Source organism: Heterodontus francisci, chromosome 38 (genome assembly GCF_036365525.1).
Source record: "Heterodontus francisci isolate sHetFra1 chromosome 38, sHetFra1.hap1, whole genome shotgun sequence".
Lineage (NCBI taxonomy): Eukaryota > Metazoa > Chordata > Chondrichthyes > Heterodontiformes > Heterodontidae > Heterodontus > Heterodontus francisci.
The window spans coordinates 25,400,307-25,422,974 of record NC_090408.1 but is presented as its reverse complement, the minus strand read 5'-3'; the positions used below and the strand labels follow the sequence as shown (position 1 = coordinate 25,422,974).

Below are 22,668 nucleotides of genomic sequence, written 5' to 3'. Positions count from 1 at the left end.
ATTTTTGTTCCAGCTCATCACAGACAGTTCCTAATCCATCAGCATATAAATTTAGATGTAATTTCAGCTGTTTAAATGCAGAATATTGTGGAACATTTCTTTGTAATTCTTCCTAAAACAAAAAGATTTCATCCTTACGGTCGTGCAGTGATTGCTTCATGAGCATGATGTCCAACTCTCAGAACAACTGCCAATCATATCTATGTGCCTCTACTGCCTAAGGAGACTCATCAGTTCTATCATGCCACTGAACCATTACATAGCATCTAAAATCTGATGATCCAGAATGATTCTGGCTGCATCCTGTATTACCCAGGACTACATGCACAATTTGCACCAGTTTCATCGCCCGTGAGAGGAAGCGCTCTGGTTTGCAGGGGACTCTATAACTGGTGCATTTCATGTTGAAGGATAGATAAAAGGATACCACTTAAACTGAAGATCCAATTTACTAACAATTTGGATCAGAGTATAACAAATAGGCTGTTTGGATAGTAGTGCAACATACTTAAAGGGTAAGGAGAGTTTAGGGGAGTACTTTTGTTCAGAGTTTTCCCTTCTGTACAGAGGCCAAGTGTTAACCATCTCTATGCACATTGGAGAGGATCTATTTCAAAATTTGTGAGGTGGGGGAAACATCAACTATGACTGTGGTTTTGCAGCTGCCTAATCCTGTAAAACCATTCTCCCAGCTAAGAAATCTGCATTGCCAGCTTGTAGAGTGGTCTCATTGTTTAGGCAGCTCCCAGTTACTGAAGTGTCCAAACAGAGAGGAAGACCCAATTCAAGGATCTCCATGTTGGCAAGAAAAGTGAAGTTATTTGAAGTATCACGATTATTTTCCTCTATAAAAGGAAAGGAGCTTGGTGGGGTGGGGGGGGGGGGGGGGGGGAGGATGGAATGTCTAAGCTTCCCTTCCCCTTTAAAATTAGAGCATTTCAGTAAAATGAAAAGGCAGCTTGGTAAACAACTGATTAGAGAGAGTGAGAAAAAGACTGATTACTGATTTTTTTTATCTACTTACCATGATCAAGGTCTCTTTTTCCTCTTCATTGTCAACACTGTTTTTTGCATGATCAAGCTCATCGTGCATTTCTGAGAGCTGGTCCTGCAAGTCTCTAATTTCACTCTGGTACTGTTCTCTTTCCATCTTCACTTGCACCAACCTTACAAAAAGAGAAATCCATCATTATCTTTTCCCTTTCTCATATCCATGTCCCCTTTAGTACCATATGCAATTGTGACTTTTCAGTATCTTGTCCAAGTATCCTTTCTTCATGCGTGAAAGAACAGTGTTAGTTGGTAAATTATTTAATAATGGTTGCCACTGCAGCTGAGTCCTCACAGGCACCTGTACAATTCCTGTACAACTCAGTGGTTAAACATTCATTGGGAAACGTAACCAATATTTCATCTCCCTAACAAGGAGGCTTGTTGGGAGCCACTGTAGCACTACCATTCCTGCCTTGGTTAGTCTGACTGTAGCGGCAACAAAGGAAACACCTACAAGCATTCCACCGCATGAGACACTTATAATCCGAACAGATGGAAGGGGGGTGGGGCACAAAAATCGCCTTTTCACCAACAGCCATATAAGTCACATCATTTTGTAAGTCCAACTCTGTGATCACATGACATTGATAAATTGCACGATGATATGTCCGATTCTATAGGTGTTCATGAAAAATAAATCCAAGGAACTAACATGGACACTTTGTACCCAGAAAATGAGATAAAGAACATTGACTAGACTGGATTCAAAGCTTCAGTGATTGAACTCAGAGAAAGAGCAAATGGAGATTAGTTAGGTTTTCATTGGAAAAAGGAAGATGAAGAATAGAGATGACCATATTAAAAATTGGAAAGGGATTAATGAGAAAGGAGCCAATAATATCTTTGTACAGACCCAGAAACAAAGAACTGAAGTTGGTGACAAGCTCAGGAAACTGCAAGCTAAATGCATTTAGATTTCAACATTTTATATTAGAATTGTAAAACGTATAAAATAAAATGTAACAGAGCATGGTGAAAAAAATGTTTTAAGTGGAAGGCTTGACAGACGGGCATGATGTAGATGGAGCTCCCCACCTCAAACATAATCCAAAGAAAGAGCTGAAGGTGTTGATCCAGTCTGTACTTATTCCTGTCCTCTCTACATTCTCAGGCTCTACAAAAGTATATTAAATTCTGAGACAATGCCAAGTGCAAAGTTAATATTTTAAACATTAGTTTGACAATTAACATTTTTTGTTTCATTCTAAAATACAAATATTTTGTTTCACTGTGATTTTTTAAAAGAGGCTGAATAATTACTTTTATAATTGCTGTATGAAAATATATTTCTTCTGCTGGAAAAATGTTTAAGTTGCAAAATATTTCAAGAAACCAAACCTGTCTACTTACTCTTCAAGTTGGTTTCGAAGCTCTTTATCAGATTTTGCTAGTTGCTCCCTTAAACAATTGTTTTCTTCTAAAATGTTTTCCATTTCTTGCTGCAGATTTTTGAGATCAGCTTTGGTCCTGTCTTTTTGTTCTATGGTACTCTGCTGTTTCTGAAATATAAATGCCAGTTGTCAGTTAATGCCTTTGACATTTTAAACAATGCAACAAAAATCCCTAAGTTATTGATCGTACCAGAGTTTCTTCATCCAGTTTTTTTTGCAGTTGATCTGCTTTCTTTCCCATTTCAACTGCCTTCTTTTCAAGCTCATTATTCTGTTCCAAGAGTGCTTTGTATTCGGAAGAAATGTTACCCTGAAAGTCAAGTATTAATGAACATAAGTACATTTGTTCAGTTTTAAAATTAGAAATTCCTCTAATCACACTCTCTTTAGAATATCATATGAGCCACTCTGATCCTATCTGTCAATTAGTAACAAAGGGAAAGAAACTCAACAAACACAAAAAAATGCTTTGAAAAAAACTGGAACAACCCACAAATATCAGCACGAATCCAAAAGTGCACTCTTTACCAGTTAGGGATGTCCTCCCCCATCACAGCAAAGTCCAGGTGCAAATAAAAGCCTGTGTGTAAATACACATGTGTGCTTCATGCTAGAAACCCCTAGGCATGCAATGCAAGGGTTTCCTCCAGGAAGATCCAAGATCAAAGAGCGAGGTGGATTTGTGGCAAAAAAAGAGGAACGCTGCAGGGAAGGAGGTGCTGGCCGACAATAACCTGTAACGGAATACTCTGAAGGGGGAGCCAGCCCCAGTGTAGCCATGCCTCTTTGCCAAACCCCTCATATACAGAGCTTGATTAACCAGTTGGTGATGAGCAAGCCTGGTGTGTGACACTGCATGTAAACAACAAGAACATAAAAGACGTTGGCAAGCTGCCTTAGATAAGTCTTTCTTCCACACTGAAACCAAATGTACAATTGATGAGGAAACTTCTGACAAAAGGTCATTGACCTGAAAAGTTAACTCTTGTTTCCCTTTCCTTTACCAGACCTGTTGAGTATTACCAGCATTTTCTATTTTCATTTCAGCATACTGACTTGTTTTAGTTTTGCATAAGTCCAGCTACAGTACAAGCTGGTTCTGTGAATGGACTACCAAATCTTTAATGTAATTAATGAAGGCAAACTGCATTTCCATTGTAGGTTATTTCTAAGTTGCCAACAGGAAATTTATATGATGTATTTATGTATTGTGCAGGTAAACAGTAATACAGTCCCTTTAATTCTGTATCATATTGTGATGGAAATACCTTAACTTTGTTTACACACTGCTTCTTTCAGATTCAATTTCCAGTCTATGCTGAGTTAGCTACCCTTAACTGGGTGGCAGTACAGGAGAGATAACTGGCCTCGGTAACCTGCGCTGGATGGATCACTATTCCATGACCCATGCTGCAAAATGCCCCTTATGGATTTTGGGTGGGGACAGAATCAGACTTGTCTCTGATACTCACCCCCCTGCCGATACTTATTGTCTCGGCCCCATATGAAAAATATCCTTTTGGGCAAGGTACTAGAGGACACCTGGCATGCATGGTGTCAATACCTTCAGGGAAGAAGAAGAAAAAAGGAGATAAAATTAGAAAACAAAAACAGTACGCGCGATAAAATGTTAACACCAAGAAAAGTTATTTTAATCCTTCAGAAATATAACACTGGGCCTGAACAGGTGTATGCTATTTGATGTTTTCAGCTCGAGCAGTTTGGATTGGAACTGAATTTTAAGAGGCATCCGTGACCTAGAATCATAGAATCAAATCAATTGTGCAGCGCAGAAGGAGGCCATTTGGCCCATCGAGTCTACACCAGCTTCTTTAAAGAGCAATCTAGTTAGACCCACCACCTCAGTCTTTCCCCATATCTCTACAACTTTTCTCCTTCAAGTATTTATCCAATTCCCTTTTGAGGGCTATGATTGAATCTGAATCCATCACCTCATCAAGCAGTGTATTTTAAATCCTAATGCAAGTTATTGAATGGAGCCAAATTTATTACAGCTAGCATAACTGACCTGAAGTGTAAATTCTGCTTCTAATGCAAGTAAGAAGAAACTTGCAACATTAAAAATTCTGATTTATTTTTCAAACTGGCCTGTCTTTTTAAGTACAGAGTATTTGGGAATTTTTGCTGGTTTTGTACTATGGTTGATGTCCCATTTTGTGTTACAAAACATGGCATAATTGTGCATCAAACATCAGTAAATTTATAAAGGCAACACGATACAGGTAATGCTGTTTCTCAAAAGTTCATTATAAGGTTCATCAGTTAATCAACTGTAGAAGCTTGGTTTTCTGACAAGTGTGACTTTTTAACTCTTCTGGAACTCCAAGTGAGCAGGAATTCCAAGCAGTTGCAGGTTTGAGTATTGGTATGTGTTTAACATCACCTACTGCTATGCATGAACATTTATTCATTTGTACGCAGACTGTTACATTGAGCAAAAACTGGGGAAATGTAATATTGTCTACCTAAGATGCATAGCCATGATAAGCACATTTCATCTGCAAATTTAGCCATGTTTGTACAATAGTATGTGTCAAGAATTCCTCCCTCAACCAACTCAAATTAACCAGCCATTTATCACAACTGACTGCTACACTTCAGAAACAATATGCCCATAGTCTACATAAATGCAAATTCTTCAACTTGTGCAAGGAAATGTTAATATTACAGACAAATTCCAGACAGATTGGATCAACTGTAAAAAATTAAGGAGGTAACTACTTAACATGTTACAAAAATAAACTCACATTTTTGTCCTTCTGCCCTTCCACACTGGCTGCATTCTTTGATTTCAAGGTCTGGATTTTTTCAAATACCAAATTGACTTTCTTTTTTGTGGCATCATCATCGTGACTCCTGAAGAAAAGATAAAGCTTATTTAATATTTCACAACAATAGTCTTTTAATTGCTTTGGACAACAGCCCAAACTATCAATGTAGTGCTTCATAGTAATTCATCAGGGTAGGCAGACATAAGAGTGAGTGAAGTTGGGAAGAGCAAATTATTCAAATGTCTAATGATTATTACATTATTTTGTCAGATTTCAATGTCTTGAGTTACCTTTATGGCTACCTACTGTCTCAGCACAACAAACCAATCTAAATTATAAGGTTTATTTGATGAAGTAGTCATGTAGTTCAACCAAAAGATTGGAAATTAAAAATAAATGTCTTGTGTGACAAAGTTAATTAATCAAATAAGGCCAGCTATAGAGAGTTTTAGAAGTACAAAGAACAGTACAGCACAGGAACAGGCCATTTGGCCCTCCAAGCCTGCGCCAATCTTGATGCCTGCCTAAACTAAAACCTTCTGCACTTCCGGGGTCCGTATCCCTCTATTCCCATCCTATTCATGTATTTGTCAAGATGCCTCTTAAACGTCTCTATGGTACCTGCTTCCACCACCTCCCCCGGCAACAGATTCCAGGCACTCACCACCCTCTGTGTAAAGAACTTGCCGCGCACATCCCCTCTAAACTTTGCCCCTCTCACCTTAAACCTATGTCCCCTAGTAACTGACTTCTTCCACCCTGAGAAAAAGCTTCTGACTATCCACTCTGTCCATGCCGCTTATAACTCTGTAAACCTCTATCATGTCGCCCCTCCACCTCCGTAGTTCCAGTGAAAACAATACGAGTTTATCCAACCTCTCCTCATAGCTAATGCCCTCCAGACCAGGCAACATCCTGCTAAACCTCTTCTGTACCCTCTCCAAAACGTCCACATCCTTTTGGTAGTGTGGCGAACAGAATTGTATGCAATATTCCAAATGTGGCCTGAGGTTCTGTACAGCTGCAGCATGACTTGCCAATTTTTATACCCTATGCCCCGACCGATGAAGGCAAGCATGCCGTATGCCTTCTTGACTACCTTATCCACCTGCGTTGCCAATTTCAGTGACCTGTGGACCTGTACGCCCAGATCTCTCTGCCTGTCAATACTCCTAAGGGTTCTGCCATTTACTGTATACTTCCCACCTGCATTAGACCTTCCAAAATGCATTACCTCACATTTGTCCGGATTAAACTCCATCTGCCATTTCTCCACCCAAGTCTCCAACCGATCTATATCCTGCTGTATCCTCTGACAATCCTCATCACTGTCCGCAACTCCACCAATCTTTGTGTTGTCCGCAAACTTACTAATTAGACCAGCTACATTTTCCTCCAAATCATTTATATATACTACAAACAGCAAAGGTCCCAGCACTGATCCCTGCGGAACACCACTAGTCACATCCCTCCATTCAGAAAAGCATCCTTCCAATGCTACCCTCTGTCTTCTATGACCAAGTCAGTTCTGTATCCATCTTGCCAGCTCACCTCTGATCCCGTGTGACTTCACCTTTTGTACCAGTCTGCCATGAGGGACCTTGTCAAAGGCTTTACTGAAGTCCATATAGATAACATCCACTGCCCTTCCTTCATCAATCATCTTCGTCACTTCCTCAAAAAACTCAATCAAATTAGTGAGACACGACCTCCCCTTCATAAAACTATGCTGCCTCTCGCTAATACGTCCATTTGTTTCCAAATGGGAGTAAATCCTGTCCCGAAGAATACTCTCTAATAATTTCCCTACCACTGACGTAAGGCTCACCGGCCTATAATTTCCTGGATTATCCTTGCTACCCTTCTTCAACAAAGGAACATTGGCTATTCTCCAGTCCTCTGGGACCTTACCTGTAGACAATGAAGATACAAAGATTTCTGTCAAGGCCCCAGCAATTTCCTCCCTTGCCTCCCTCAGTATTCTGGGATAGATCCCATCAGGCCCTGGGGACTTATCTACCTTAATGCTTTGCAAGACGTCCAACACCTCCTCCTTTTTGATAATGAGATGACTGAGACTATCTACACTCCCTTCCCTAGGCTCATCATCCACCAAGTCCTTCTCCTTGGTGAATACTGATGCAAAGTACTCATTTAGTACCTCGCCCATTTCCTCTGGCTCCACACATAGATTCCCTTCTCTGTCCTTGAGTGGGCCAACCCTTTCCCTAGTTACCCTCTTGCTCTTTATATACGTATAAAAAGCCTTGGGATTTTCCTTAATCCTGTTTGCCAATGACTTCTCATAACCCCTTTTAGCCCTCCTGACTCCTTGCTTAAGTTCCTTCCTACTGTCTTTATATTCCTCAAGGGATTCGTCTGTTCCTAGCCTTCCAGCCCTTACGAATGCTTCCTTTTTCTTTTTGATGAGGCTCACAATATCCCGCGTTATCCAAGGTTCCCGAAACTTGCCAAACTTATCCTTCTTCCTCACAGGAACATGCTGGTCCTGGATTCTAATCAACTAACGTTTGAAAGACTCCCACATGTCAGATGTTGATTTAGTACTGGCAAATAATTGTAATATTTACAATCAAAAGTCAATATTGAAGGGCTATTTTAGTACTGCTGAAAAAAAAGAGACAAGCTGTGGTAGCTTTTCATCGTGCACTCATCAGGGCAGACGCAAGAATGCCAAATTTCAAAGGGAGCAACAATTTATACTGCATGAGAAAAGGATGCTGATTGGTTGGGAAGTCAATTCTGATAGGTTGAGGTGTTGCCTTGGAGAATGACGAGAGAACTACTGTCCCCCACACTTTTGTTTAATTCAAATAAGGCGCGTGCCTGGAAACGTTCCTCTTGCCCGCAGACGACAGCTCCCTGTGTATGAATATATGTAGCTTCGAGTGTGCGTGAGAGTCATATTGCAAGCCTGACTGATAATCTTAAATTCTTAGCACAATCAGAATTGTTCAGTAAGTGCTGTCCAATCACAGATTTACATCTAACGGTAGACATTGTGCTCTGAATTTTGCGAGCACGGGCTGGTTGAGTAAGGTCATTACTCTGCCTATTGAGAATTGCTGTTTGAACGATTCACCAGTCATTGGGACTTATGGTCTACGTACCTGGCATCAGACTAGCACTGGAATTCATATACCACATTACTCACATGTGTGGTAAAATACTGTTATTGAAGACAGTGTAAATGCACGATCTACAGAGCACAGCTTTCCCTGCAGAATTGAGAGATTAAAATATGCATTTAAAGAAAACTCAACATTCTCATAAGGTGTTTGTTTTCTAATCTGTATGTAATGGAATCATTTTATAAGGCTTAGGTTATTTACTGTGTTCAGAGTGAATGTTTTGATAAATCTTAATGACAATTTTCTCAGTGACAATTTCTTTAACAGCACCTGCTCCAAAGCTCTCCTGGCCAGCCTCGCATTTCCACTCTTCATAAACGTGAACTCATCCAAAACTCTACTGCCCATGTCCTTACTCGCAGCATGTTCCATTCACCCATCACCCCTGCGCTCACCAATCTACCGTGGCTCCCTGCTCGCCAACACCTCAAAATAAATATCCTGATCTTTGTGTTCAAATCCCTCCATGGCCTCGCCCCTCCCTAATTCTGTAACCTCCTACAGCCCTGAAACCCTCAGAGAGCTCGCCGTTCCTCCAATTTTGGGTATTTGTGCATCCCAAACTTCCTTTGCCCCACCACTGGCACCTGTGCCTTAGGGTGTCTGGTCTCTCAAATTCACTCCGCTAACCTTTTTGCTTCTCCATCTTTAAGATGCTCAAAATCTACCTCTGACCAAGCTTTTGGTCACTTGTTCTAATTGCTCCTTCTTCAGCTCAGTATCAATTTCTTTGTCTGATTATGCTCCTGTGAAGTGTCTCTGGATATTTCACTAGGCTAATGGGGCTATATAAATGCAAGTTGTTGTTGTTCCTGTAACACCTTTGGACTTTCAATTTTTGCTCACAGTTCAAGTACTTATTATTCCATCCTCCCTTCCAAAACTTTCCACCTTTCTTTCAGTTATTAGCATGATGATAAAAACCTTCCTTTTCTGCTTCCTAGATATCGAGCAGAATTTTGGTCCTTGTTGAAGCAATCATTTGCACAGTGCTGTTTCAAGGCTTTCCCACTGTGTAGGGAAAATTATTGCACAATATTGGGTAACTGTTTAGCAGGTCTGGTGTTCGACAATGTACAACTACTAAAATAAAAGCAAAATACTGCGGATGCTGGAAATTTGAAATAAAAACAAGAAATGCTGGAAATACTCAGCAGGTCTGGCAGCATCTGTGGAGAGAGAAGCAACGTTAACGTTTCGGGTCAGTGAGCCTTCTTCGGAACTGGCAAATATTAGAAATGTAAAAGGTTATAAGCAAGTAAAGCGGGGGTGGGGCAAGAGATAACAAAGGAGGTGTAGATTGGACAAGGCCACAGAATAGCTGACCAGGAGGTGACCTTCTGAAAAGCTGTCCTGCTCCTGCATAAGCTTCGCTACACAAGTACCTGAGCAGCAGACTCAACATGAGGGGTATGAAGTCGCGTTACTTACCCACTACACACACCAGAAAATGTTCAGAATTACCCATTCAAGTGAAACTGAATTTTTAACGGTATGTTAAGTCTTAATTACTACCAAACAACCTCATTTTGGCTCTTTCCCCATTATTGCCTCTCTGTGATTGAAGTCAGCATTCCTGATCTTTGCCTGTTTCCTTCTCCCTGCCTGTTTTGTTTCATTTTGATTATTATTATTTTATTAGGCTTGCTTTTCTTTTGAGTTTCCAGTTCTGGCAAACAGTCCACACCCAAAACGTTGACCTGCACTTTTTCTCTTTACAGATACTGTAAGACCAGCTGTTCATTTCTGGCTTTTATTTCACATTTTCAGCAATTGCAGTTTTCTCCTTTAATTTATGAGTCTCTTAGATGTACAAGGGTATGTGATCAGTTCGAATTATGGTCATACCAAATGTGGCTATAAATCTCACACAAGCATTATTGAGGTGACAAGTTAAATGTTCACAGATTTTCAAATTTATAGCATAATCTGGGATTTCTAGATGAGTGAGTTGCAAACAAGTGATCTAAGTAGGATTCTTTACTGGAAAACTTGTATGCAATTAAATTGGGTCGCAGTGGAACAGATACAGAACATAACAGAATGGTTACAGCTTAGAAGGAGGCCATTCAGCCAGTCACGTCTGTGCCGGCTCTCTGAAAGAGCGACTCAGCTAGTCTCACTCCCCCGCCCTCTCCTCGTAGCCATGCAATTTTTTTTTCTTTTCAGGTGCTTATCCAATTCCCTTTTGAAAGCTGCATTTCAATCTACCTCCACCACACTCTCAGGCTGTGCATTCCAGATCCTACCATAAGCTGAGTACAAAGGTTTTCCTCATGTCACCGTTAGTTTTTCACCTTAAATCGGTGTCCTCTGGTTCTCGGCCCTTCCGCCAATGAACACTTGTATCAAGTGTCCTCACACCAACTTCTCGTCTTTATGGAGAACAATCTCAGTTTCTCCCATCTATCCACAGAACTGAAGTCCCTCATCCCTGGAACCATTTTCATAGTTTTTTTCTGCACTAAAGCTTTCAACATCCTTCCTAAAGCACAGTGCCCAGAATGGGAAACAATACTCCAGTTGAGGTCAAACCATTATAACGTCCTCGTTTTTGTACTCTGTGTCTCTATTTATAAGGACCAGGATCCCATATGCCTTTTTAAACCACTTTCTCAACCTGTCCTGCCACTGTCAACAATCTGTGCACATATACCTCTAGGTCCCTCTGTTCCTGCACCCCCTTTAGAATTGTACCCTTTACTTTATATTGCCTCTCCTCGTTCTTCCTATTGTTATGAAAGTGCTTCCATTTTAAAAAATATTTTTTGAGGACTCGTATTTAAAAATTGTGGAAATTGATTCATTTGAAAGACTGAAGAGATTCCATAGATGTTGGACTTTGTTTCTTTTTAAGAAAGGTTACAAGAAGGACTTTCGGACTTTGTTTAAAAACACACTTACTGGAAGTCACATGTCTTCAGCTAAGTAAACAGCAGGAGCCTTCTGAGTAGGGGAGTTGCTTACAGAGAAGTGACATGTCAAGATTTATGGTGGTCAAGAGTTTGTTTCGCTTGGATATTGTTTTGGTTCAGTTGGGGGTAAGCCTGCTAAGAGAGAAGCCATCAGCTCATCCTTTTCCCACCTCTGAGAAACCCTGAAAATCCAGTGTGATAGCTGAAATCCCTGATGCAATGATTCTACTGGAGAACCTGCCAGACCAATCCTCTACATTGCCTGAAAAGAACTGCTCCAAAAAGATCCCAGTGACAGCTGTCTACACGTACTTGGGACACCAGAATAAAGGGACAACTGAACTCATTCCATATCTTATCCTTTTCCTTCAAGAATTAACAAGTATTTGGCCAAATTTCTTTTGTCTTTTTTGTAAAGAGAACTCTGCAGAGAAAACGTCTTTATTTTTTTCTTTAACCAGCATAGGTGCGTGCATGCTGGGTTAATTTAGAAGGGAACTTTCATATTTCAACCTGTGTGTTAATAGGCTTTGCATCTTTATTGAATAAGTCTTGTTTTATAATAAATTAATAATTTTGTCATTTATTAAAGAAACCCAATTGGTGGATTTTATTCTGAAATAAAAATAGAGTATATAATTGGCTGTATTGGTAACTGGGTAAAACATTTAAATATATGTTGTGACCCATCGAGAAGTGGAACTAGAGAAAGACAGTGCACTCCGCCAGCCTCAGTCGTAACACTATCAAAATGTATCACTTCACACTTCTCTGCATTTAATTTAATCTGCTACGTGTCTGCCCATTCCACCAGCCAGTCTACGTCCTCTTGAGGTCCATCACCATCCTCCTCACAGTTCACAACACTTCCAAGTTTTATCTCATCTGTAAATTTTGAAATTGTGCCCTGTACACCCAAGTCAACATCATTAATGTATATAGAAAAGCAGTGGTCTGAGTACCGAACCCTGGAGAAAACCACTGTATACCTTCCTCCAGTCTGAAAAATAACAGCTCATCACTACTCTCTGTTTCCTATCACTCAGCCAACTTAGCATCCATGTTGCCACGGTCCTTTTTATTCCATGGGCTTCAACTTTTCTGGCAAGCCTATTATGTGACACTTTAACAAACGCCTTTTGGAAGTCCACATACACCACATCAGCAGCCAAACATTACTTATTCAATTTTTTTTTTAAAAGAAGAGGGTTACACCAATGGCTTAACATATTAATGTGCTAGTTGGAGTGGGTCAGAGCCAAACACAATGGGCAAGAAATTCGGCTTGGTAGCACCCGTATTGTCCTTGGGGTTCCAAAATGGCATCCATGAAGCACATGCACACTTCTGACACAAAGTGCGTTGGACACCCTCTTGGTAAAAGTATTAGCATGCACGCAGTTAACATCTGCCAGAAGTACGCATGGCAGGCAGATGATGAATCAATCAGCATCCAACACTGATTTCAGTGCCACTTTGGACCTCAACAATCCAGCCGACATCCTCGCTTAAGCTCACACAACTGAGCACTGGTTATGTAGCGGGAAGGAGTCCCTCACCAGCGCTATTTAAAGGGATCATCCACTACTTACACATTAGTTACTGGTTGATTATTTTCTGGCTGCTTCTCATCATTGTTTCAAGTTTCATAGTGGTGTAAGAGGTCTTTAAGTATTTTTGCTGACTTCAAGACTTCTGCACAAACTAGCTGCTCTCAGACATGGGTGTACTAGTAGGCCTTCCTCTTGGAATAGGACTTCAGTCTGAACTTCCACTGCAGCACTCAGACTTCTGATGGAAGAGCTTGTGCTGCAATGGAAGCTGAGAGCACACGCTGCATCATGGAAAAAATTTGCAAGCTGGAGGGCTCAACAACACAGTTCAGAACATTCAGCAGTGAATTTGGTTTGTGAGTTGGATATATCAGCATTTCTCTTTTATACTGGATTGAACTTCCATTTAAATAAAATTTGTTAATTATATTTTAAAGTCATCAAAAAATATTTAAAAATTAAATATAAATGTATATATCAATAAAAACTGCAGATGTACTACAAGTTTGCAAGAGGTGTACAGTCTACTCTTAACTGAAAGTTGCTTAATTCAGATCATCTGATCATTTAATTTGAGATTCTAATTATTTATTTAATAATTCTGAATTACTGAATTCCAATTTTGCTATATTCTTAACAAGAATAACTTGCATTTATGTAACACTCTTAACGTGCAAAAAGTACCAAGGCATTTCACAAGATCGTTATCGAACAAATTTTGACACTGAGCTACATAAGGAAACAACAGGACAGGTTGGTGCAAGGGATCGTTTTAGTCCGCATCTTAGAGAGAGAGGGAGACACGTGGCTAGGTTTAGGGAGTGAATTCCAGAGCTTAAGGCCTAGATATCTGATGACACTAATGGCAGCAAAACAATTAAAATCAGGAATGGGCAAGAGGCCAGAATTGGAGGAGTTCAGAGATCACAAAGGCTTGTAGGGTTGGAGAAGAACACAGAGCTAGGGAGAGGCGAGGCCATGGAGGATTTGAAAACAAGGATGAGAATTTTGAAATTGAGGCATTGTGGACCAGGAGCCAATGTAGCTCAGCTTGCTCAGGGGGTAACGGGGGAACGGGAATTGGTGTGAGTTAGGACACCCTTTGCGTGTAGAAGTTTCACCTAACTTTACTCCTAAATGGCCTGACTCTAATTTTTAGGGAATGTCCCCTAGTCCTATATTCCATAACCAACAGAAATTGTTTCTTCTCTATCTACCCCAGCAGATTCTCTTAATACTTTGAAAATTTTGATCAAATCACCTCTTAATCTTCTAAATTCTACTTTGTGTAATCTCGCCTTGCAATTTAACCCTTGGAGCCCAAGTATTATTTGAGTAAACCGTCACTGCACTCCCTCCAAGGCCAACAGGCCTAACCAATAATTTGCCTTCAATTCCAGGAGCTTCAACTTTAGCTAACAGTCTCCTATGAGGGACTTTTTCGAATACCTTCTGAAATTCCACATAAATAATATCCACGGACCTTCCTGTCTGCTACTTTAGTCACCTCTTCAAAAAAAATTCTACCAGGTTTGCCAGGCATGACCTAATCGTTACAAATCCATGCTGGTTCTTTCTGATCTGCTGAAAATTTTACAAGGTGTTCAGTCACCTTAGTCTCAATTATAGACTGGTAATTTCCTGACAACAGATGTTAGGCCAGCTGGTCTACAATTCACTCGTTTCCCTCTCTTACCTTTCTTAAATAGGTGGTGACGCTTGCAATTTTCAAATTTAAAAGGCATGGTTCCTGAATTGAGAGAACTTTTGAAGGTCATAGTTAGAACTTATGCAATGTTCTCACTTACTTCCTTTAAACCCCCAGATGAAAACCAAGTGGTCCTGAGGATTTGTCACTCTTTAGTGCCACTATTTTCTTCAATACTATTAATTTGTTTATGTTAATTTATGGTGAGGGAAGTTGGGTCATCAGTAGCCGGGTGAGAATAGGGTCTATGGAGCAGATGGGTCTCATGGACAAGGCGAGTTTGGAGAGCATATGATGGAAGATAGGAGAGAAACTGGAGAAATATATGAGTTCAGAGCTAGGGCCAAGGGTGGGGGTTAACTTGAGGGGAAATTTTACCCAGTGTGCAAGAGGAAGGGAGAGAAACAGCAGAGGAAGCTGAACAAATGGTCTCAATCTTAGTAACAAAGAAGTCCATGATTCTTCCCACTTGTTGGAGGTAAGAATGAAGAAGGCAGGGGAGAGGGTTTAAGAAGACAGTTTGTAGGGAAGAGGAGAAGCCAGGGGTTATCTTTGCATTTCAGGATGATCCTGGAACAGTGAGCAATTTTGGCACAGGAATGCAGGACCCAGTAGTGCTTTATGTAGTCCAGCCAGATCTGGCAATGAATGTTTGAGCCGGTTGTCCACCATTGGACTTGAGGGGACTGAGATAAGGAGCATACTAGGGAGAGCAACCAAGGTGAGAGAGAGTATTGGTTTTAATAGGGTCAAGGGCAAAGATGGGGGGTGAATGTACCTGAGCAGATTGTTAGCTGCAGAAATGTTATGAAGAATGGAGGACTAAAGGCTAGACAGTTGGGAATTTGGAACTGCAGTTATAAATGACTTGCATTGCATAGTGCAAATTGTTGGACAAATCACTTTTCTTCAAGTATACAGAAATGACTGAATTATTGAGAAATTTCATTTCACAGAAATTCAAACTTGCGCAATTTAATTATTAAACTACTAAATATACAGCTACAGCCTTTGGGATAGAATGTGCAAATGGAATGGGTTTAGCTGTAAGCTAATTAAATAATGCACACTGGATTCAATGGATACAAAACTAAATTCTGGTCCCTCATTAAGCATTCACATTTACGTCAACCTGTGTGCTGAATCTCCCTTGACACTTGTAAGATAAGTGCTTCGGTGTTATTGAATAATTATGTAATCACAGAAAGCTCACAGGCACAATATACATATAAATCGAAAAACAATTCCACACAAACAAAAGACACATTCATAACGGTGATTAGGAGTTTCCAAACGGTTAAATGTTTCTTCAGTCCCCAGTTTGTTTTACTTGCATAGCACAAAGCACTCAAAGGATTAAACAGTATAGCATACAATCTCCCTAGATCTGGGGGAAAATAACCAGAGGATGCTTAATGTCAACACCTATTGAGTTCTATTTCTAAAATAATTCCTCTTGAGCTTTAATAATTTCAGCATAATGTAGATTTAATGAGCCTTTAAACATCAATTTCAAGCTTATGCAGCACACAAATAGCAAATATTTGCACTGTTTTGGATACCAACCCCACTTTAAGATAGTTGTAAAGGATCTGTTTTGCTGTCTCCTCATTCATTTGTTGGTCTTTCAAAAGGTCAGGAGTTACCTAAAAATGTTTTAAAAAGAATTAATATGTAAGTTGGTATGCTATTGAAACACAAACTTCAGTTTTAAATTCAGTTGGTGAACTAAATAACCTTTAGGTGATATCACTGTGCTTATATTTTATCTATTTCAAGATCGTAATTACTGTTTCAGTTCAAGTGATCAGAGAAAGCTTAGTAAATTATGTATTACAGTAAATAATAGGCCAACTTTCCTATACAACCCAACTATTCCTGCCATCCCACAAAATAATTTTTGCCTTTTACCTATTGCCTAAATAAAAATCAAGCATGCTAAAAGTATTTTAACAATAGCCTAGAAATCCCTGCCAATGAAAATGCTTTCACCTTTTGAGAGAAACCAAGTGAGGAGAGACCCAGAAAATCACACGTTTGGGAACTCGGCATTTCTGGACTATTAATCCAGAGGCTGGGACGAATGATCCTGATAATAAGTGCCACTATGGCCACCAGTTTGAGAATCAGAATTCATTTTTTTTTTAATGTAGAAATAAAAAGCTGATGCCAGTGACAGTGACCATGATGCTTCACATAGTTGATGAACCAGCAATCCACCAGGTTGAACACCACTGGGAGAAAACACTGAAGATAGCAAAGGTATCCAGTGTATTCTCAGTGGGACACTTAGAAGCCTATTACCATGAGTGGCTCGGTAGTACCACCACTGACCGAGTGTGCCGAGTCCCAATAGGCATAGATTGGGCTTGTGGCAGGCGATGAGCGAATCAACGTGAGGGAATAACCTACTTGACCTCAATCTCAATAATATACCTGTTGCAGATGTGTCACCATGACTACGTTGGCAGGAGCAACCAATGCACAGACCCTGTGGAGACCAAGTTCCATCTTCACACTGAGGATGCTTTCCATTGTGTCATACGACACTACCACCACGCTAAGTGGGATAGGTTAACAACACGAGCTGAAGGTTCAAAACTGGGCATCTATAAGGTGCTGTGTGCCATTACCATGGCAGAATTGTATTCAACCACAATCTATCACCTCATGGCCTGGAAGATCCCTCACCCCTGCACCACCATAAAGCCAGACGATTGATTATTCCTGGCTCAATGAGGAAAAATGAATGCATGTCCACAGGTCCTTGAAGATGGCAGGTCAGGTGGATAGAGTGGTAAAGAGGTATATGGAATGCTTTTCTTTATTGGCTGAGGTATAGAATACAAAAGCAGGGATATAATGCTGGAACTGTATAAAATGCTGGTTAGGCCACAGCTGGAGTATTGTGTACAGTTCTGGTCACCACATTACAGAAAGGACATAATTGAACTGGAGAGAGTACAGAGGGGATTTACAAGAATGTTGCCAGGACTTGAAAGTTGCAGCCATGAGGAAGGATTGGATTGGCTAGGATTGTTTTCCTTAGAACAGAGGAGGCTGAGGGGTGACTTAATTGAGGTGTACAAAATTATGAGGGGCCTAGATAGCGTAGACAGGAAGGACCTGTTTCCCCGAGGGGAGAGGTCAATTACCAGGGGGCACAGATTTAAGATGATTGGTAGAAGGATTAGAGTGGACACGAGGAAAAAAGTTTTTTCACCCAGAGGGTGGTGGGTGTCTGGAATTCACTGCCAGGAACGGTGGTGGAGGCAGAAACCCTCAATTCTTTCAAAAGGTACCTGGACCTGCACCTGAAGTGCTGTAACCTGCAAGGCTATGGACCAGGTGCTGGAAGGTGGGATTAGATTGGGCGGCTAGTTTTTTCGGCCAGCACGGACATGACGAGCTGAATGGCCTCCTTCTGTGCCATAATTTTCCTATGGTTCTATGTAGGAGAGCATAGACTGTTTGTACAAGTCTTATACCTGGGGAGCCCAGACGGACGCATGGATGGCATTAGTAACTTCCTTTGGGGAATCCTGCAGTATGGGGAAATCAGGCAGACTGTCATGCTACTATCGCCATTCAGTAGGAAAAGAGATGGAAAAAGTTGCTTTGTTAAACGATGCACAGTCAGTCACTTATATGATTCATCTGTGCACAGCAAAATGGTTGATTTGGCTGCTGTCCTGTAGTAGCCTGGAAATGGGAGGAAAGAAGGTGGCATCGAGGGCTACTAGCAATGCAGTCCCAATGCTGGATGTTGGCTGCAAGTGTCTTTGCAATCGATGGCTGGCCATCAGTCTACTGAGGCAGTTCTCTTCTGGCATTACCAGAGAGCAGTTGGGGACAGACTGGCCACACTCAGCATTATATTTCTCGTTTCCCATGTTTGTTCTTCTTTGACCTCTTCCATAAAGTTCTTTGAGAAAGGCACTGAAAACAATCCTTATTAGAGTAACAATTGAATGGTAGCAAAATAAATGCGTGGCGGAGCTTTTAGGGATCACTTCAAACTCCTTAAATGGGAGAGTGTGGTGAGCTGCAGAAACGGGATGAGAAACTGGAACCTTACAAGACCAATACAAAAGCAAAATACTGCGGATGCTGGAAATCTGAAACAAAAACAGAAAATGCTGGAAATATTCAATAAGTCAGGCAGCATCTGCGGAGGGAAAAGCAGAGTTAACGTTTCAGGTCTATGACCTTTCATCAGAACTGGCAAAAGTGAGAAATGCAATAGGTTTTGAGCAAGTGAAAGGGAGGGGGGAGCAGGGGGAATGAAGAACAGAAGGGAATGTCTGAGTGTTCTGGAAGGGTCACAGATTAGATTAGATTAGATTAGAGATACAGCACTGAAACAGGCCCTTCGGCCCACCGAGTCTGTGCCGACCATCAACCACCCAGTTATATAATCCTACACTAATCCCATATTCCTACCAAACATCCCCACCTGACCCTAATTTCCCTACCACCTACCTATACTAGTGACAATTTATAAAGGCCAATTTACCTACCAACCTGCAAGTCTTTTGGCTTGTGGGAGGAAACCGGAGCACCCGGAGAAAACCCACGCAGACACAGGGAGAACTTGCAAACTCCACACAGGCAGTACCCAGAACCGAACCGGGGTCCCTGGAGCTGTGAGGCTGCGGTGCTAACCACTGCGCCACTGTGCCGCCCTGAAACGTTACCTCTGTTTCTCTCCACACTGATGCTGCCAGACCTGTTGAGTATTTCCAGCACTTGCTGGGGGGGGGGGGGAAGGGGTGTTATGGGGGGAGAAATCTCTCCTACCCTCAGACCTTTCTTTTGGTTCTTCCACCCCCCCCGCCCCCCCACCCTTTTACTCATTTCAAGATCTGTGATAGGGTGGAGGGCAGGAGAGATTAAATGGCAAAAGGTTTCATGGTACAAAGCCAAAGGGAGTGCTGATGTGACAAGTAAAGAAACAAAAGATGTGTCTGGATGAGGTGTAAATAGCAGGATAGCAGCTGTCCGAATACAAAGTATAGGGATTAGGAAAGAAATTGTGGGGGGGGGGGAAGGGGTGTTATGGGGGGAGAAATCTCTCCTACCCTCAGACCTTTCTTTTGGTTCTTCCACCCCCCCCCCGCCCCCCCACCCTTTTACTCGCTCAAAATCTATTACATTTCTAACTTTTACCACCTCTGGTGAAAGGTCACAGGCCTGAAACGTTAACTCTGTTTTTCTCTTCCCAGATCCTGCCTGACCTGCTGAATATTTCCAACATTTTCTGTTTTTGTGCCTTACAAGATCAACCCTGCACCCCCACCCCACCATCCAGTATCTGGATATTTGCATGTAATTAGCCTTGTAAACCAGTGCACCACTGACAAAGAACCAGATCAGCAAATTAGCATGGAGCAGGTAATCTCAGTAGGTTCCACCGTTGAGGGTCCTAACAGTCACAAACTGGGCAGGGTGAGGGTTGGGAAGGGAGGAATGCATATTTACCAAGATTCACACCCACTACTCATCACTACCCACTGACTGGAAGATCCCATGGACATCACAGGTTGATAATCAGCTGCAATATCTCTCAGAGTTAATAGCCAGACCAGACTGGTACTTAAAAGAATAACCATTTCGGCAAGGAAAAGTAGGCTCACCTGTGCCCATGAAACTACTGGGAGTAAGGAGAGAAAAACCAATTGGAGGGAGGAAATTGGAAATTATTGAGAATGCAGTGTTTGTAAATTCAAGCAAACCCAAATAAATATTATTCCTCAAGATGAAGTTGCTTGTTACTCATATCTAGAATATTTAGGCACTACATGAATCACTCAGATCTAACCACTTTTTGTGAAACCCTAATCATTTCTGACTAGTCTTCAGCAGCACAGGACAGTTTTTACTTAAAGGTTTTAAGAAGGAAATACTAAATTGATGCTTAACGACACTCCATTCTATAAAGTATTGGGGCATTGTTTAAGATCCCACATTCTGGTTTAATTTATTTCAAAAATTTACCAGCAAACCCATTATAATATATATCTTACATTTGCTACACCAATGCAATGACTCATCAGTTCCCAGTGACTCTTTCGACAGAATCCCAGCGTGTGTCAAGAAATTATTCAGATGACAATTGGGAAATAAATCATTCCTGAATTGACAAACTGGCTATTTTATTTGCAATTCTAATGCTTACCTGCACATCATGTTCACAGGAGATTTGGCTCATAGGAGCAGTACGCTGCTGAGGATCTGAACTCTTTGTAATGATCCCAAAGGAGGAAGGAGTTGTTTTACAAGTCTTTATTTGTGTAACAGAAGTTATTTCCTCCTTTTTGGCCTCAGGCTTATTGATTGTACCTGCAGGGAGTGTGGAAGATTTAACAGAAATTTTCTCACTACGTTCACGAGTAGCTCCTCCATTCACTTCAGTCTGATCTGGACTCTTCATAAAACCATAACTCAGGTTGCCCTGGTTTTCTGTAGGTTGTGTTTGATCTGTGCCAAAACTACCAGTAGCAGTAACATAATTGGCAGTGTTTTTTAAACTTTGTGAGGCAGCATTCTTACGGCACAACTGCGATGGTCTCAACAAATGCTCATTTGATTTTCCAAGCTTTTTATTGTATTGGTCCATGTAAGCAGAATTACCTTGCAATCTAAGTGGAAAAGCGCTATCTACACTTCGGGATCGTTTTCGATCTTCCGGATCGATTCGGTTTCTCCTTGCAGACCTACCTCGCCGGTGCTGCCCATCTTTTCCATCAAATTTATCAATCAATTCAACCACCCCAGGAATAGGGCCTGAGTCAATATCACGACCAGTGCCTGGAAAGAAGGGAATGTATCTCCTGTTCTCATGCCGGTTTACATTTTCAGCAGAAAGCTCTTCATCCGGATCATCCATCCAGAACTTGTATGAAGGATTTAGCTTGTCCGAACTTGCTGACGTTGGAGTTGAAGATGACGACTGCCGTGATCTAGATGCATCAAAAACTCTACCAGCTGAATCTTGCCGGCGCAAAGGTAGCAAATCTGGTCGTGTTTTCTGAGAAATTTCTGCATCAGGACTGGTATTGTTTCGACATCTTCTGTTGGTGTTCAGTGTATCCCCTTTTCTACTGGTAGACCCAGCAGCTTTTTTGATTGAACCTTCCATTTCTGTGGACTTAGTGAAATTATTTTTCTCAACATTGGACTTTACTGAACTCAATGACCTCATATCTAACTTATCCGAAAATTCAGATTTGGGTAACTGAAGAAAAGGCGTGTCTTTGCTCCTATCTGAAGACTTGCTACTAGTCAGATTTTGTTGACTACTGCATTTCAAGAGGTTCTTCTCAGGGTCATATGGCTTCAGAATTTCAGGATGTTTTTGGAAATTCAGTAAACCACTTGCCTTTGTGCCTTTTTTATCAACCTCATCCTTTGAGGTCTCTGCTACTGGCACAGGCAGCTGTGGATAAGAAGATGGCTTAAGTGGGTTGAAGTATGGACTTTCCGAATAGGAATGATGGCCATTATTGGAGAATTTGCTTTCTTGTTCTCTTGCACAGGGACCAGAATATGCTTTAAAACCAGCCTGAGACAAAGTTTGATCAAAGCAACCATTTTCAGGTGGAGGCTCAAACATTTGCAAATGTCCTTCCTGGTTGCTGTTTAGCACTACATACGGCTGTCCATCGATGCCCTGTACCCTAATGCTGACTCCGTATGACCCCGATTTGTTAAGACCAATCTGAGATTTTTGTGCCCTAATTGCTTCTTCTTGTGCATCTTGAATAAACCTGATTTGAATTCCATAATCTCGCTGCATTTGTTTATCTTGAATAGCACCAATATAAGGCTCCATTGAAAATACTTTGCAATTCACAGGTCGATCTACTGCAATTTGGAAAATAATCTCATTAATAGTCAGAAAAACAAAGAGAATACTAACTGATTAAACAACAATTGTCAATTACATAGCAAAACATCCCAAGGCATTTTATGGAAGGGGAAGGTGGAAATGGACAGAAGTTGGGGAGTGAACTTAAGGTTTTGTCTAAAAGTCAGGTTTTTTGGAGGCTTTTGAAGAACAACAACATGGTGGATTGGTTGAGAAAGAGAATTACAGGGTTCA

The 22,668-nt window shown here is 41.1% G+C and overlaps 1 protein-coding gene across 8 annotated transcripts in view; it reads right to left on the bottom strand.

Annotated features, from left to right (window-relative positions):
• Positions 1-22,668, bottom strand: part of cgnl1 (cingulin-like 1) — a 150,209-nt gene that overhangs the window by 78,421 nt on the left and 49,120 nt on the right. For all 8 annotated transcript variants that reach the window (XM_068017885.1, XM_068017886.1, XM_068017884.1 and 5 more), the window contains 6 exons: positions 20,743-22,430; positions 16,131-16,210; positions 5,213-5,321; positions 2,635-2,754; positions 2,404-2,552; positions 1,025-1,166 (listed from right to left, as the gene is read on the bottom strand). In XM_068017885.1, the coding sequence (XP_067873986.1) occupies positions 1,025-1,166; positions 2,404-2,552; positions 2,635-2,754; positions 5,213-5,321; positions 16,131-16,210; positions 20,743-22,398 (2,256 nt within the window). In that variant the 5' untranslated portion in view covers positions 22,399-22,430. The remainder of the gene's footprint in view (positions 1-1,024; positions 1,167-2,403; positions 2,553-2,634; positions 2,755-5,212; positions 5,322-16,130; positions 16,211-20,742; positions 22,431-22,668) is intronic.